The sequence below is a fragment of the Aythya marila genome, assembly GCF_965140915.1.
Source record: "Aythya marila genome assembly, chromosome: 3".
Classification (NCBI taxonomy): Eukaryota; Metazoa; Chordata; class Aves; order Anseriformes; family Anatidae; genus Aythya; species Aythya marila.
In genome coordinates this window covers 34,080,394-34,096,690 of record NC_139044.1, presented here as the reverse complement: position 1 = coordinate 34,096,690, position 16,297 = coordinate 34,080,394, and the positions used below count along the sequence as shown (strand labels likewise).

The 16,297-nt window shown below is 38.9% G+C and overlaps 1 protein-coding gene across 1 annotated transcript in view; it reads right to left on the bottom strand.

The window, feature by feature from the left end:
- ZFAND3 (zinc finger AN1-type containing 3) overlaps positions 1–16,297 on the bottom strand; it is a 134,859-nt gene that overhangs the window by 15,092 nt on the left and 103,470 nt on the right. The window contains exon 6 of the mRNA XM_082757946.1: positions 3,345–3,515. Within this exon, the coding sequence (XP_082614072.1) occupies positions 3,345–3,515 (171 nt within the window). The remainder of the gene's footprint in view (positions 1–3,344; positions 3,516–16,297) is intronic.

Below are 16,297 nucleotides of genomic sequence, written 5' to 3'. Positions count from 1 at the left end.
TAGAACATCCTTGTATGCCTCACATAATTCCAACACTACTAAAGACCACTAAGGACTTCTGTGTTTTGCCCTTAAAAAGCAAGTGATACCAGAACTATTTTTTTGCTGTACAATACTACGCCTCTACCATAAAATTAAGCAGTGTTTCCAGTGCAAATAGCTTCCATGGCTTAGAAATTTACAACTTGGAGTCTTTAAAAAATGTATACAACTTTATTTAGTAGCGATATTTATCGAGTCAGATAATTAAGATAAGGCCCATAAATATATAGTGTAAAAACCTGCCTTGTCCAAATTACATTTCCAGGAACGTGTTATATAGCTACTTTTACTGCCAAATTCACTGCTCCTAGTTTTAAACCGAGTTTGTGATGTCTGCCTGCTTATCACATCGCTGAACTGATGACTTAATTTTGAGATCAAGTGTTAGCTGATCGATTTCAAACGACTTATTACACTTCCAATGGAAATGCTATAATAGAATGCAACTTTAAGAATATGACCCTTGTAATTCCTTGATGAAAGCCAATTGCCTGCTACAGCTAGTATTAAATAAATACATTATTTCAATATAGGCATTATAAATCGTAAGACACAAAACTATTGAAAGGTCCAACCCAAACTAGAGAATCTTGCTGTCTGGAAAACATGCCTGGTGTAATTGTCATCTAGAAATGTTTCAGATGAAACTGGTTTTGTTCTAGTAGTGTTGATTTAAAGGTTACCCAGTCAGAGAGGCACAAAATGAGAACTCATTTTAAAATTTCTCTTTCTCACTGAAGCTTGCAAAGTGCATCAGCAATTAACAATTCCTATCACTTCTCCCAGTTCGCTGTGTGAAAAGGCTCAGAACTCGTCTTACAAATTGCTCTTTTGAAGATCAAAAGGAAGCTGAATTTGTCTGTGTGTGCTCTAGATGAGTTTGTAATTTACTGGAACTTTCAGAGAAGGCTTGGCACCACGCTCATTTGACAGCCCCAGGGCACAGGATTCAGGGGAGCTCTGTGACTCTTCCCTTCTGAGTTCCTTCCTTGCCTTTAATTGGCACCTCATTAGAAATTAATGAAAATGACATCCTCTGTTCTTCCTGCTCTAGGCACAGAACGCTACAAAAAGGCCCATCACAATTCATAACACATTCAATTTATATAGCAATGGTTCTTAAGCATTATTTATGAGATGTGAATTTCTTGTCAGCAGTTAATATCTTGTACAGAGTGGAAGCAGAATGAAAAGAGTTCTTGCAAGTATGTGTGTATGCGTGCACAAAAATAAACAATCCTTTCTACAGCTGAAAAATGTTGAGTTTGATATTAAAGAAACCTTACTGGAACTCCCTACTCAGTAGTAAATTGTTTTTCTTCAAGGCAAAGCCCTGAGGCACTGTCAAATCTGCATAAAATTCCCCATAGCGTCAAGGGAACGGGTTCAACAGCACCACCTTTCTCTGGACAGGTCTTACAAGAAACAGTAGACCCAACACAGCAGTTCCCCAAATAACTCAGGATCAGGCATAAAGTCTTAGGTTTAAAGAATGAGCCCCCTCGCTGCTCTGTTTTAAGCAGGTTGTGCCCTGTTTGACAAGACAAAAGGGTCTTATTTAATAAAGTTTAAAAACATTATTAATCAATGGAAGGACTTCTGAAAGTTGCTTTCAACTTCATTGCTCTTGCATAGCTCCCATTTTTTAGAGTGAAGGAAAGATTAATGATGTAACATATACAATAACATAAGTCATTTTCTCTCCAGTTCTCCCCAAACTTGTACTGCTCTCTTACTCCCAATATTAGGGAAGATTCTTCTGTCTATGTCAGTAAGGTACTTGCAGGCACCCTCATTCATTTGATATGTGACATAAGCAGATGAAGAGCAGAAACAGCTGCCATAAGTCTGAGTAGAAAGAGTCAAACCAAACTGTCATTGATAGTACTGAATTTCTACAGTTTGATTAAAATACTTTTATATATATATATACATATATATATATACACATATATGTATACATATATATATATATACACACACACACATATATATATATATTTCTCACTGGATACTTCAAAGTATCCAGACATGATTTCCGTAATAAGAATTTCAGTATTACAGTCATTAGTTTCATGTTTGGTGGCTTCAGAGAGAATGTGTGTTAGTTCTATGGTGGTGCTCCAGTGTTTGAAATAAAGCCTGTCTTATGTCCAAAAGAGCATACAGCAGTTATCTCTAATGGTTACAGACAGACAGACATTGAAGAAAAGAACAAAGGATGACATAGATTTTTTTCAGCTTTCTATCATTCCACTTGATGTTACTTATTCAACAGAGAGTTCATTATCTCAGTCTTTGTAAACAGCTTAGCCAATCCTTTCTTTTCCCACTTTGTTCAGATGGACTTGCCTTCTACTCAGAAAACATTTTCATACAATATTCTACATAGCACAGACGCAATGTGAATTGCACCTGCCTATGCAAATCTTTTGGCAATTATCCCCCTGCTGAGACATGATAAAGCAACTGAAAATTCTCCAAATGTATCAATGCAAACATGGTCAGAAAGTGCAAGTGTAAGCTTTCAATACATGACTATATGAAAAAAAATAATTGGCAGGTAAAACTACCATGTGCATTATCACTAGCTCCGATGAGCACATTATAAACCAGTTATAGGCACAACTGTTGCATAAAGGAGAGAGCATCTCCTCTGGAATCCAGTCACATTTACTGTTCCAGAAAAATTCTTTGTATCTAATATGAAACCCCACATTAGCTACCAGCATGAGATTATCACCCTCAGTTCAATTAGCTGAACAACGTCATCAACTACGGAAGTCAGGCTGAGAGATATTAAGTGTATCGTGAACAATTCTTCTCCCACCCATCTCTTTAGCTGATCATAAGAAGAAAAACATTTTCAATTAGAAGTTTTTTTTTTTTGTTTCAACTTTTTAATACTAATGTAATTATAAAATGCATAATGTAGGTGCTGACCTATGTTTCTTTAAGCTCTGTAAGAAACCTGTCATCTCTGCATATCCACTGATGCGCTTTGTGTTTCTTCTGTCAAGTGAGCATGGCACTCCTCTGCCTTACAGGGACTTCTGAAGCTTAATTCATTAATATCTAAGATCTCTTGAGACAAGACAGTACAGCAGGGCTAAAATTTTAAAGGGGAAATTAGACAGACAGGAACTAATTATAACTTTTTGCCACCAGTGGAAGTTATAGCTTCTATTTAAGATACCTTTGAAAGATGTAAAACGCAAGGATTCCCTGTATTTCCACCTCTTAATATGGATTTGAGCACCGCTGTGGTAGAAAGCCAGAGGTTACTGACAGACAGTACTCACCACAGCGACATGATCCCAGTTCCTGCTGTACTAGCTCCAGTTTTGTTTGGCACTGGAAGCATCGGCGTCTACTCTTCTGTTTGGATCGACTGGTTTCTTCAGGCCTGTCATTACTGTCATCCAGTAGCCGTGGCCGTTTCACAGGAGAAGCCTCACTCTCCGACTGTGAATCTGTTGTATTCACAAATATTTTAGGAAAAACATTAGAACTTCCTCGCTGAGGCATCCCTTCGGGCAGATTGAAGGTATATTGCTTTCAGCTGGGGTCACCACCAAGCAGCTTGATACTTCCCATTCTATCGCATGCATACATTTTCTGAACAATCACCATCAGCATCAAGTAAGGGACAAATTATTTTTGTTCCCTGTAAGAACCTCTCCTTGTTGACAATACCGAACAGAAAGTGAACTGATTAACTTCCTTCCAGCCATGGCTAGGTTGCATACAGATGCATGTAGAGTAGCAACCATCCTAAACAATCGCAGGCTTCATTTGTCATCTCATTTAGTTTCTCCTATGTGCCTTCGTTCTCCCTCTACAAACAAACTGAACTAGGCTTCTGATGAAAAACAATCAAAAGCAGATTCGACCTATTTCCTCCCTGGGCAGAAGGAAGATTTTTAAGGCACAGCATGTAAACTGTCTCTCTTATGACTGAAGGCATTACATGAAAGCACCATACCATGCTTCCCCCTCTTTCCACATGGATAACAATTTAAATGTAAATTAGTATACACCAACAATACAAATGAAGACCAACCTGTACATGCATGCTCTAAATCCAAAGTGCCAGCCATTTTGAAAGAATTAGTCAGAATACCATTTGCATTAAAAACTTGATCTATATATTCTGCTTGTAAGAAAATAGTTATGGAAAACATCCTTCTCTGCGAAGACACAAATCAAGAGGTGCTGCTTTAATTAAAAACAAGCAAATCAGTGATCCGTGCTGGTATTTTGTTGTGGGTCAGAGTTGCCACACGGGTGCTAACAAAGAGTTCAAGGTATGCTGCTACCACTCTCAAATTTAGCCTTTAACCTAAGAAAGGCCCTTTTAAAGCACGTTTCTTTAAGAAGTTAAAGTTCAGGAATGTGATTACTCCAGGCAACACAGGGCTGCTTTTTTCTTTCTTATATATAAAATTATTATTTTATTTTTTTTCCAAACAATGTACAGTGTTTTGGCTGGGGTTCTATAGTCCTGAAGGAAAAGTGCAGTATTGGCTAGAACCTGCAATGCCCAGACCTTATTTTTGTGGCATATTGGAGGCAGTGGATTTCAGCAGATCTGCTGCTCTGCAGTCTGAGTCAGGTCAGGTCGGACAGGCATTTCCCCTCCCAAGGCTGTGCAGAGCTGACTCAAGTCTGTATTTCTTTTTAATAGAAACTGAGAATAATTTTAATCCCAACTGTACTAAAAGTTACATTGTCTGTAGTAGTGTTGCAAGGAGACCAATTGCTGAAAGCCATTGCTGCAATGGGTCAGCATTCCAGCGCAAGATGGTGATCAAGGAAAAAAACAAAGCAGTAGTTCATTTAAACCTGTTTTTAAAGGAAAGTAATCTACAAATAACACAGTAACTTTGTCTTTCTGTCAGGGCTCTACCCTATCAAACTTGTTTTTGCCTTTATTTCAGATTTCTGTCGCATGGTGTCCTGTGATTACGGAAGAGATGTCTGCTTTGTGTTATCTGTCCTGGCTTATCCATGAACATTTTTCAGAATTTGAAGTGCTTTCCTTAAGGCTAACTTGAATACCTCTTGCAAAGTACGTTCCAATGCAGGAGCTGAGAAAGACAGTAATTTTCCAGGTATCACTCTGCAGAAATAACTGCTGTGGCTAAAACACTGCCCATATCCTTGTTATTTCAATGATTTTATCTGGTCCACTGCTTACGCACTTCTACCAAACCAAGTATCTACTGCAGCTGGACCAGGAACACCTGCTAGCCTCTCCCTCTCCAGGGTACGCTCCATTAACTTTCCCTGGTTCCTCACATGCAATAGAAACTAACTCACTTTTCTTACCCGTGTTTCAGATCTCAAGTATTTTTACAGTTGTTGGAATCCAATGTTACAGCCATTATAAATATGCAACTTGCCTCACTTGGGTCTTCTTTCTTTCTGTCATACTGCTAAGACATGCTGAAAATGTGCCTGGTTTTTCAATACATACAAACTCCCCACATCTCACATTTCACAGAAAAGTGAGCAGCTTTCTCTGCACTGTATACAGGTGATAAGTTTTTATTAAGCTGCAATAATTCTATCTGATGTATGTCTCAATATAGCCTTCTTTTTGATCACTGTCATAGATTACAGCTTACACCTTACAAAATACATTTATGTGGGCTAAACTAACATTCAGTACCTAACTTATTCCACCTCTGCATGCCTGGCTGTGCAGGAACGCTGACAATGAAAAGTAGCACCTAATGAATTAACACATTTATGGAACAACTGGTCCTGGCTTTAATTAAATCTCTGCAGAAGATGATTTAAGAGAGAGTTCCTCTGAATAGACTGCAGAGATCCCGACTCACACTCTGAGGCAGCCATCCTATCGTATATAAACTATTTTCCGAGTGCCTAGGGAAGTGGGCTAGCTTTGAATGTAGCAGGGTGCACCTTTCAATACACAACTCATACACTGTCACTGAGCTGAGAGGCAGGGTTCAGGAAAACGCTGCCACAGCCCACCCCCTTGCCAAAGGTGGGGAGCTACACAGTTTGTAGTTAATTCATCACTCAGGGAAACAGATACGATGCTATTTTGAAATAGGTGCCTCCCACACTGCTCTCCTTTTGGAAGCACACGCCGATCTCGTACTTCTCAAAAGTGTATTTTGCATTCTGCACTGAGTCCGTGGAAAACACGGTGCTGTGCCTGTTATAAGTCCAAATATGGAATTCATGTATGTGAGCCAACCAGTGCCTAATCAGTTAATGAAGTCATGTGCCTTAATGAGAAAAATAGCTACCTCAAGTCATGCTAGTAGCCCTTTAATTACAATATTCAATTATACATTTCCTGTTAATTGGCAATGACTAATTGAATATTAACAGAAGTTGACTAATATGATAGAAATGAAAGATTACATATCTAATTTTTAAATGTGCATCTGAGCTAACACTGAGCTAACTTAGCCTAACTCTCAGGGACAGCTCCAGCAGTCCCGCTACCGACTGCACAACGCCCTCAACGCACAAGCTAATACTCACTGCAAAATGGACCAATACATGTGCATACATCTTCTTATGGGTAGGTACAAGGAGCGAAGAGAAAGCACAGAGCAGAAATCAGAACTTTTAGTGTGCTTTTCCTTGCACATCACATTGCCTTTCACAATACTGACGCAAACAATACTGGATGCAAAATACAGCTTCCAGCACCTGCAATCTTGCAACACGAGATTTCAGAGAGCTAATGGATAATGGCAATTATCATTCCCAGCTTTACTACCTGGACTGCAGAAAAAAATAGGAACAGGATAAAGTGCTGCAACTAGAGTTAAGAGTAGACTCTCAGTATAAACTATTAAGCAATCAAAAATGGCTAAGGAAGAGGATTCTTTCAGTCAGTGACGGTTTTCCTTAGAAGGCTGATTCGAGAAACAAGAATTACCTCTTCCTCTGCTTTTAAGAAACATTTTCCACGTTCAACTTGCATTTTAGGCTTACACCTAAACCAACAAATCCTCTGAGATAAAAAAGGGATGCTTTCCTTTTACCTCCAATTGTCAAAAATTGTAACTTTTTTTTTTTTTCTGAAGAGAAACAACAATAGACATAAGAAATTTCACAAAGAAATTTCTCAGCTAAAGTAACTCTGCCATCATCACTTCCCTGTTGCAACTTTAATTTTGGAGTCAAGAAATAAGGATTATTATTCTAATCTATGTCGGAGGATGCAGATATGTCTCATTATGGTGTTTTTTATCGAGCTCCCATTTGAAATACGAGGATGAATTCATCTGAGCAAGATTTAAACTGGAGGCTTGACTAGAAATGATGAGTACCGTTCATAGAAATTGTGTTGTGCCTTGGACAGCAGCTCACATTTGCTCCTCACTGTCACTGTTCTTGTCTTTATTATTCATGTTCCCCCTCAAAATCTTCCAAATAAATTGTGTTACAACTGTCAGAGCCAAATCCCAGTATCTTTCAATCTCCTGTCAAGGTGGAGCGTGCGGGCTGCATGCCCCTGGCTTCGCTAACAATCACGGTGGCTCTTTCATGGCATTTTGGGGAGAGGTGGGGAGCTGTAAGCCCAGCAGAGACATGTGCACTGAAAAGGTAACAGGCAGGAAGAAAGAGATGGGAGACTAGTAAGGGAAAAAGAAGCCCTCCTCTGTTGCTGCTTGCTTCAAGAATGAAATGAATCTGTTTCATCTCTGGTTTGATGACAGCTTTTGAGGCACTCAATCACGTTTTCTTCTTTTCATAAAGAACCCGTCACACTGACAGACTGACATTTATGATCTTGACTGCCTGTCCAAACACCAGTAACAGCAATAATTAATGAACCCTCCAACATCACTGCCATCTACTCTGAAACCATTTTAAAAGGAGCTTGAGCTGTTAAAACCCCTGTCCATGAAGAACCTCACACAGTCACAGCCAATAACCACGTAACAGGGATTAACTTAAGTTTGAGCAATGTCTTGTCTCCAGTTTCTTGCCCCCCCCCCCTCTTTTCTTCTTCATTATTCCATTTTTAGATGAGGGATTATTTAATTCCCCGGCATGTTGACTATGCATTAGAAATTTAATCTAGAGGAAACTGCATCTTTACAAATCTTTCCTATTACATTTACCAGAATCATTATTTAAAATCATCTCCTCTACTTCAAATGAACCTAAAATTAACACAGTTACTCCAAAACACATTTGCTTGTTGACTATTAATGAAGAGAGAGAAATTCAAGATTAACATCTTCCGAGCAGTTTGCCAGCGATGACCCCAACAATTCCTCCCCATTGCTGTTTCATGCTGTGAAAACACTTATTTTGAAACTCTGGTATTTACATCGAGATGAGCATCTTGTTCCCTTGTGCAATCAAGGCTGCACGTCGGAGCTGTGTCACAAACCGAAGCGTACACCTCTCTGGAAGCACTCACAAGGAATCTGTTGTGTGAATTCACCTCAGCTTTTCTTAAAACACTGCAGACAGATGTCTCAAATACTCACATAGGCCCTTCAGGAACGTTTAACCACACAACCTCTTTTCTACCATCACTGCAGTACCTTTAGCATCCCCATTTCACTCATTTCCCCCCCCCCCACGTAGAGTTTAAAAGCAGTTACGATGATGTAAAGCTCATTTGTCCCATCACGAGGTGGAGTCAAGAGGCTATAGGATACCCCCTACGGAAGTCAAGTCCTACCAACCCCTTCTGTGCCTCAGGAGGCTCCCAGTGAAATCACACTGAAGACTGTACGTAACCCCCAAAAGCTGCTTTACAGAAACTGTGATTTCCATGCCAATTAACAAAACCAGTCAACACCAGTTGTTTCCTACAGCCCTAATGAGCAAAACCTACCAACCACCCTATAGCAATTAAACCAACAACTTTAAACCTTGCTCTTTGAGATACACAATGGAAAGAGTTCCTGTAAGACATTCCACATCTGAAATATCACTGATGTTCTTCAGACTCTGCTAGCAAAACTCCCCTTCCCGCCTCCCTCTGCCAAAACATTAATTTTAGTAACTATCCATTTACACATAAAGCATTTTATTTTTATTTTTTAAACTGTAGGGTAGGATCCAGCACTGGGACAGGTTGCCCAGAGGGGTTGTGGATGCTCCATCCTCAGAGGTGATCAAAGTCTGACTAGACATGGTGCCTAGCTTGCTGTAGGTGACCCTGCTCTCAGTGAGGACTACATGATCTCCATAGGCCCCTTCCACCCTCAGTTATCCTGTAATTATGTAATTTCTGGATGGAAAGATGAATATATATATATATATATATATATATATATATATATATATATATTGCACTAATATATAAATATATGCACTAATTCCTTCTCAGCTCTCTTGCATTTTTTCCTCCAAGCCTGTGTTGTTGGTACTACCATCAGTCAAAAGGAAGCATGCTGTAACTGCAGGGTAACTTAATGAGGCTATTAACTGCCATCTCTAATGAAACGGAAGAGACTAATCTGGTAACTTAGATGAACAAAACGCAAGTTGAAAATAGCATGACAGACAGTGAACTACATAGGATACTGCATGCATTTTATGCAAGTTATAATTAGAGTGAGAAAATGCATATTATTCTTTCTTGTCAAGAAATTTCATAATTGCTAAATTAAGCAAGAAGTGAATTAGTTTTCATCTCGTATTTAGGCTCCTGTACTACATCTGCCTCATGGTTAAATTCTTGCCTTACTCCATTCCCTATACACTCTCAGATGTCAGCATGGCTTCAGTTAATGGAAAATGCTAATTTATTTCTTAAGCGTTTTTACTAATACACCCATTAATTCAAACAAGTGCAGTATTTGAATGGACTCGGGCACCCGCGCTGTCCAGTTCCTTTGATGGATTAGCACAGTGCATTTTTCAAGTCATTGGAACAGTTTGTAAGGCACTGGCCACCCATATTGCTGCTGAGAAGAGGAAGGATCTTGCTCATTTAAAGACCTAGGCCAATGGGGGTCATTCCCTGAGTCACGTCAAAGAGTGAGGTCTGTAAACTTCTGGAGCCCACAACATCAGAGCAGTTTGTGCAGGCTGAAGAGGCTAGCCTGTCCTGCTGAGCACTCAGCCTGCTTGCTGCCCATTTCTCCTGCTGGGAGCGTAAACATGTGAAGAAAATGTTTATATTTCATGCATTTTAAATAACGTATTTTAGCAATTTAGGGTTAGGGCTGGGAGAGGGACAATGACAGATTCTGGTGACGTTGAACTCTGAATCATAAGAACGGGATTATAAAATGAAGGAATAATGAACAAGTATAGAGAGCTAAGTGGAAAAACAGAACCACAAAAAAAAAGGAAGAAAAAAGCTACAACACGCAACGAAAAAGTTATGAAAGCAAATCAAACATCCCAGGCATTCCAGAGCACCTGAAGCCTACTTTCTAGTATCCAAATATGCATATTTACATATATGAATACATTTGTGCAAATGTACAAATAAGCTTACACTGGCTCTGGTAAAATGGGAAATTCAAAAGCTGTTTTGTTTTTGCTGACTTAATTGAGAGCCCTCTTATGCTTTGTGAAGTTCTCTAAAATTGGATTAACATGAATAGGTAATGCTATAAATATTGCAGATTTGCTAGTCAATTCAAGAGCGCATAAATAAGCAGTGCTGCTCTGCTTCAAAATACTAGTAGTATACTCCAGCTATGTCCTCATCAATCAAGCGGTACACAGTATTCAGGAAAGTAATTCTTCAAACTAATAGCCTAAACCCTGTTCTATATAGAAACTACTTGCTCTGTTATTTTTCACTCATACACCGAGTTTTTCTGAGCGCACCCTTCCCCCATTGGCATAATGAGGGTTTTCCAAGGCTAAGACACCGATTCAGAAGAGGAATTGTAAAGAACTCTTGCCTGCTAGCAGTGAAAAAATATGTATTTTCAATATTTATCTTTCAAAAAAACCTTATTTGTCATTAACTGCAGAAGCTGGGTGATGCCAATAGCAACCGAAATTTTGCGATGAGAGACTATCATTCCAAGGACTTTGTCTGACTAATGTTAAGAAAAATACCTGAAAGCTCTTGTATTTTGATAAGTACTTTACCGAATGCATTAACTGTGAATTCTGAGAAGTACAGTTTATCTACCTGCAAGTTTGTTTGCAATTCAGTTATTTTAAACAAAACATAAAAAGCAGTTTATATTTGGATTGTTATTTTTCCTAGCAATTCCATGGGGAAAACACAACCTGTCCTGGCACAGAATACAGTTTCTGCACACCTTATTGCTGTCTCCGATACACCAGAAGTCAGGCTTTTATGGGAAACTCTTACTGTTTAGAAAGGGGATATCTGGGAGCATCTACACTAACCTGAAGACCAGATCTCCACAAAGAGGGATGTAGAACAGATCAACAGCCATAAGAAGATGCAACACTACATGCCCTGGTATCCTGTCTTGTGTCTTACACCTAGCTCATTTTCAACCTTCTTTTGCCCCAGGATGCTGGTCTCCTCAGTTACTCCCTGAAGTTTCTGTTATGGATAATTTGGAACTGGAATAGGAAAATTAAGCAACTTATTTGCATAACAACCAGTGAACATAAAAAGAATGAAAGAAAATTCTCATTTTGTGTTAAGATACATACTTTCCCCTGTTCATGCTTAGCATAATTCCAAGAGACTAAAACTACTTCCATATAATTTTAAGGTCCTCATGAAAATTAATTTCTAAACAGAAAATAGTGAAACCTTGTACTTGAAGCTCTCTGATGCTCACTGAAATCAGTAGTTAGCAAATTTAAGTGGCCATGTGCTTTTAAATATGTGTTGGGCCAGTTAGTTAATGCTGAACTGGTTGAACAAGCCTCGAGTGCAATAAAATACCAAAAGAAAAATTATCAAAGCTCTCTGTCTCATTTGCTCAAGCCCACCAATAAGAAAGTCGTCTTCTGGATCTGAACAGATCAGATCGAGGTGCTGCTTACTAACTGCAACACACTGGGGTGGGAACAGCTCGGTTCTTCAGGTTGGCAGGAGCAGAGGCCCTTGCAGGTTCTGAAGTCAGCGATTGCCATAGTTCTCTGCAGCATTCTCCCTATCGTCTGGTCACTGGGCAAACCCAAAGGGGAATAAAGCAAACCCCATCTCCTACAGTCCTGTTCCAACAGATATTCTTACCAGGTTTTAAGATGGGGTTATAGGTGGGAAATGCAGGACGTAGGACCCCAACTCCTCTGTCCCTAAAATGAACGCAAATGCAGGTTATTTGAAGTTTTCAGCTGTGATTTTGTTATTTGGGGATGATGGCTTTCTAACAGTCTGTGGGTGGATGCTGGCAATGCAAAAAAGAATTAAGAGCTGCTGGGATCATAAAGCCAAATAAGCTTATTTGTATATTCTCTAATAATAAATACTAACCAGCTGTCAAAGGTCAGTTAAACTGATCACAGAGAGGTCATGATAGTTTAGAAAACTAATCATGGCCTGAAACTACCAAAAATGGATATAAAAGTTTGTTTCATTTTATTCAATATATATATATATATATATAAAGAATAAAGTTAACTACTGTTTCAACAGATCCTAGGACAAATCCTTTGTCACAACTCTGCAAGACTTTAATACAAACATGTACTCATATCTAGATTTTAAAAGGTAAAAATCTTGAAAACCTACAGCTTGGTAGTTGACAAGCATATCGCCCACCAAACTGAAAACCACCTATCAGACCCAGTGGGTCCCCCAGCCCAGCCTCCTGCTTTAAGCAGGGTAACCCTAAAACCCAGGTCAGGTTGCTGAGAGGCTTGCATAGTCCCTGCTTAACAAACTCATCAAAAGATACACATTTCACAGCCTTCATAGGTGCCTGTTCCAGGGCTAATGAGAGGGCAAAACCCTCTTTCCTTCATCTGTCAGCTATGCTCTTCCTAACACAGCTGATCTTATTCTCCCATCTTCTGGTACTGCCCTTAATTTGGCATTTGAAATCATTTTCCTATTGGCTTACAAATTAATGTGAACTCCTTCCAGGAGATCAGCCTGTCCTCTCGACTTATGCACATTATCCTCAAAGTTGTTCGACTTCCAATGCAGCTTTCTATTTTCATACCCCAAATTCCATTACGAAAACAGATGAAAAATTTGAATCAGAGCAGCAAAAAGAGATTAAGACAAGCGAAAGATGAGGAATGGACTTAGAAGTAATCAAAAAAGCTGAACACAGGTTATTTTGTGAAGTAGAAGTGAAAAAGGAAGGTTCGAGTATGTACCTAAAGAGCACGAAGAATATAAGAGGATAAATTTGCGTGATTTAAGAGAATAAATAAGGGCAGCAAAGTATCTGGAAGACCTTCTCCATTAAGATGCTGGATCTGAAAAATTTCAGTCTGACTCTGAATGAACTGACAGCATGGGACAGCTATCAAATAGTTGGAGTTGCAGAGAAGGATGTACCTCACCATCTGCTGAAATGTTATACAGGCCAGGAGACCTTTTGTTCTTTTCCTGATAAAGGTTTGAATTATTATTTTTTAATTTTATAGTATTGAAGTGCTTTTCTTCCACTCCTCACAGGGGAGAAAAAGCTAGTTTCTCATCAGCTATACACCCCTGTATAATCCAAACCTACTTAAATCAGTACACTTTTCTGCCACTTAAACCAGTATGCACCAAATCTCACCTTCTGCACAAGGCCCCTGAATATAAAGCTATGCTGACAGACCACCCAATGGCAAAGTAGCAATCCTTTGTTTCCAAGTTGTTTTTTTTTTTTTTTTTTTTGTCTTCATAAAGGATGCACCACTGACATGGATATCACATTTGACTGCCCTATGTGCTCATAAGAACATTCATTTGTTTTGGTACAACTTTGGGCAATACAATGGAACAAAATGGCAAATGTTATTAAGTATATTATTAAGTTATTAAGTTATTATCGTATTCATCTACTTATCCTGTTCTAAAACAGTAGTTTTATTTTCTTTTTAAGACCTGTGTTAGCCTGTCATAAATGACTTTAACAGAAAGATTAGAAAAAGGGGATTATTCCCAAAGTAGGAATTACTAGCACATTTATAAACATCCTCAAAACATTGCCTGTGGGTATTTCTAATCCCTTCTATATAGCATATGAAATAGTGCTTCCACAGCCACGTTACATTTGTTGTCAAGTTGACCACTTCAACTGTCTGGCATCCTCACTTTATGCACAATGCATAGGAGGAAAGGTGCACCTAGGAACCAGTATGTGTGAAAGTTAATTTCAAATAAATACCAACCATGATCAGAATGGGTTTCTATTTGTCTTAGCTTAGTGTATTTTGACATAGGCAGATGTAAGTATTCCTGTCCTAAATTCTTAACATGACAGAAAAATAATCTATTTATTTTATCCTGGGTTTACTGAATAGACAAGGATAGAAACCAGTGTTTTCACACGCTGCCATCATACTGCTACACACCTTTTCATTTCTGAATGTTGTATTTTTCCCACTACTATAGACAAAAATTCTGTTCAGAAGTAAACGGCATGAGTGATTAATGTATGAACTATGAAGATGCTTGCAAAACTTCTCTTTAGATTAAAGCAAGTACAGGCTAAATTTCAAGGCATTTTTTTTCTCTGTGGCTTTGTAAAGAGATGATTTAGATGTCTAGCACAGAAATGTGCTAGACACTGTGATAGATAAAAGATCATGAAAGACTTTTCTGTGAATATTACCAATTACTGTGTGCTAACAAGCTCTTAAAAACCTTCCCAGGAACTGCTGAAGTTTTTATAACTCATAGGCAAGGATCATCACACCTACAGCTGACTCGTAACAAACTTTTTGATATGTTGACCCCAAACCCATCTCTTCAGACTCTCCAATGAGAGACACTTGGTTATGATAAATTTAGTCTAAAAATGCACAGGAGGTTTTCAGTGCAAAAGACAACCATATCCATAATGAAAGGAAAGACGACCGTATCATAATGAATGAGGGTGATTTTGTAAAACTGAACACTGTGATACTGAGAATAAATCCTACAACTGCAGCGAGTCTTTAAAGTTGTTTACAGATGTGACTACTATGATCCTTACCATTAGGCACATTTTAATCTACAATAATCATAATCATCAGTTTGAGAAGGCTCTCGGATAGCCACTACTGGAAACTGATGCAAAGCGTGCGTGCAAAAAACACCAAACTCGTCCGAGCAGCAGGGGAAACCAACGTGTCTATCCAGATGCATATGGAAGCGCAGAACAGATAATACAACACATCACAGAAATAGGTAATAAGATGAGATAGTAAAAACCCATCAACATACATCATCTGATCATGGTATAGTGTCATTTCCCAGCCTCTATTAGCTCTTGCTGCATCAGTGCAAGTCCCAGACACTTTATCCTGTTTATAATTGCTGATGAGCAGTAATAAGGCCTCCATGCCTCAGCTCCTGTCCGTTCCACTTCAGTGCCCACCTATTAGGTTATAACTTTTATTTACAGCCTTGCTTGATGCGGTGTTCTATTAGTACAGCTGGAAACTGAGCAGGGGAAAAAAAAGAGCATCTCTAATGGGCACTATTATTGCCAGGGCTGGGTGATTTATAATGGTTTTTGAAGGCTGTTCTATCATCACTTTCCTCTTGGTGTGAGAGCTCTAAGAAGGTTGGATTTCTAACACTGTGTCCTCCAAAAGTCAAACGCTGAAGAATACCTTTGAAGTCCCTACAAGCAACAATAACAAAATAACTCTAAGTTGTTTTAACGTTATAAACTCTGTTCACTAATCTTTCGTACAGTCTTTGCAAAGGCACTTACGCACATCAGAGGAATAAAAAAAAACTGGTTAGTGGTAGACCAGGTCTTTTTGTCTTTACTCAACACATGCGGATTAAGAAAACGATCACACAAAAGTAATGGTTTCTTGGAGTCCGCTGTGGCTAAAAATTTGTGGGATTTGTATTTCTGGAGCCTGCCCTTTCTGTAACTCCTAAAAGGCTGTCTTGATAGTCAAGGTTCAGCCTCAGAGTGTCAGTATGTGAACATCAATAAACCTGAAACTCCAAAAAAGGACCGTGCATCTGCTTAACTGCTTTGCTGAAGAACCCTTTGCATCTTCTAGACTCAAACTTTAAACTAGAGAAGACACAGAGCATATGGGAGATCATACACAAAATAAATACCACCATACTCATCTAGGACGGATATCCTCATAAAATGTAAGCTCTCTGCACATATATCTACGCAGAGTATTACAGATACATGTTTCTCAAGAACCACCACTGAGAAATAAA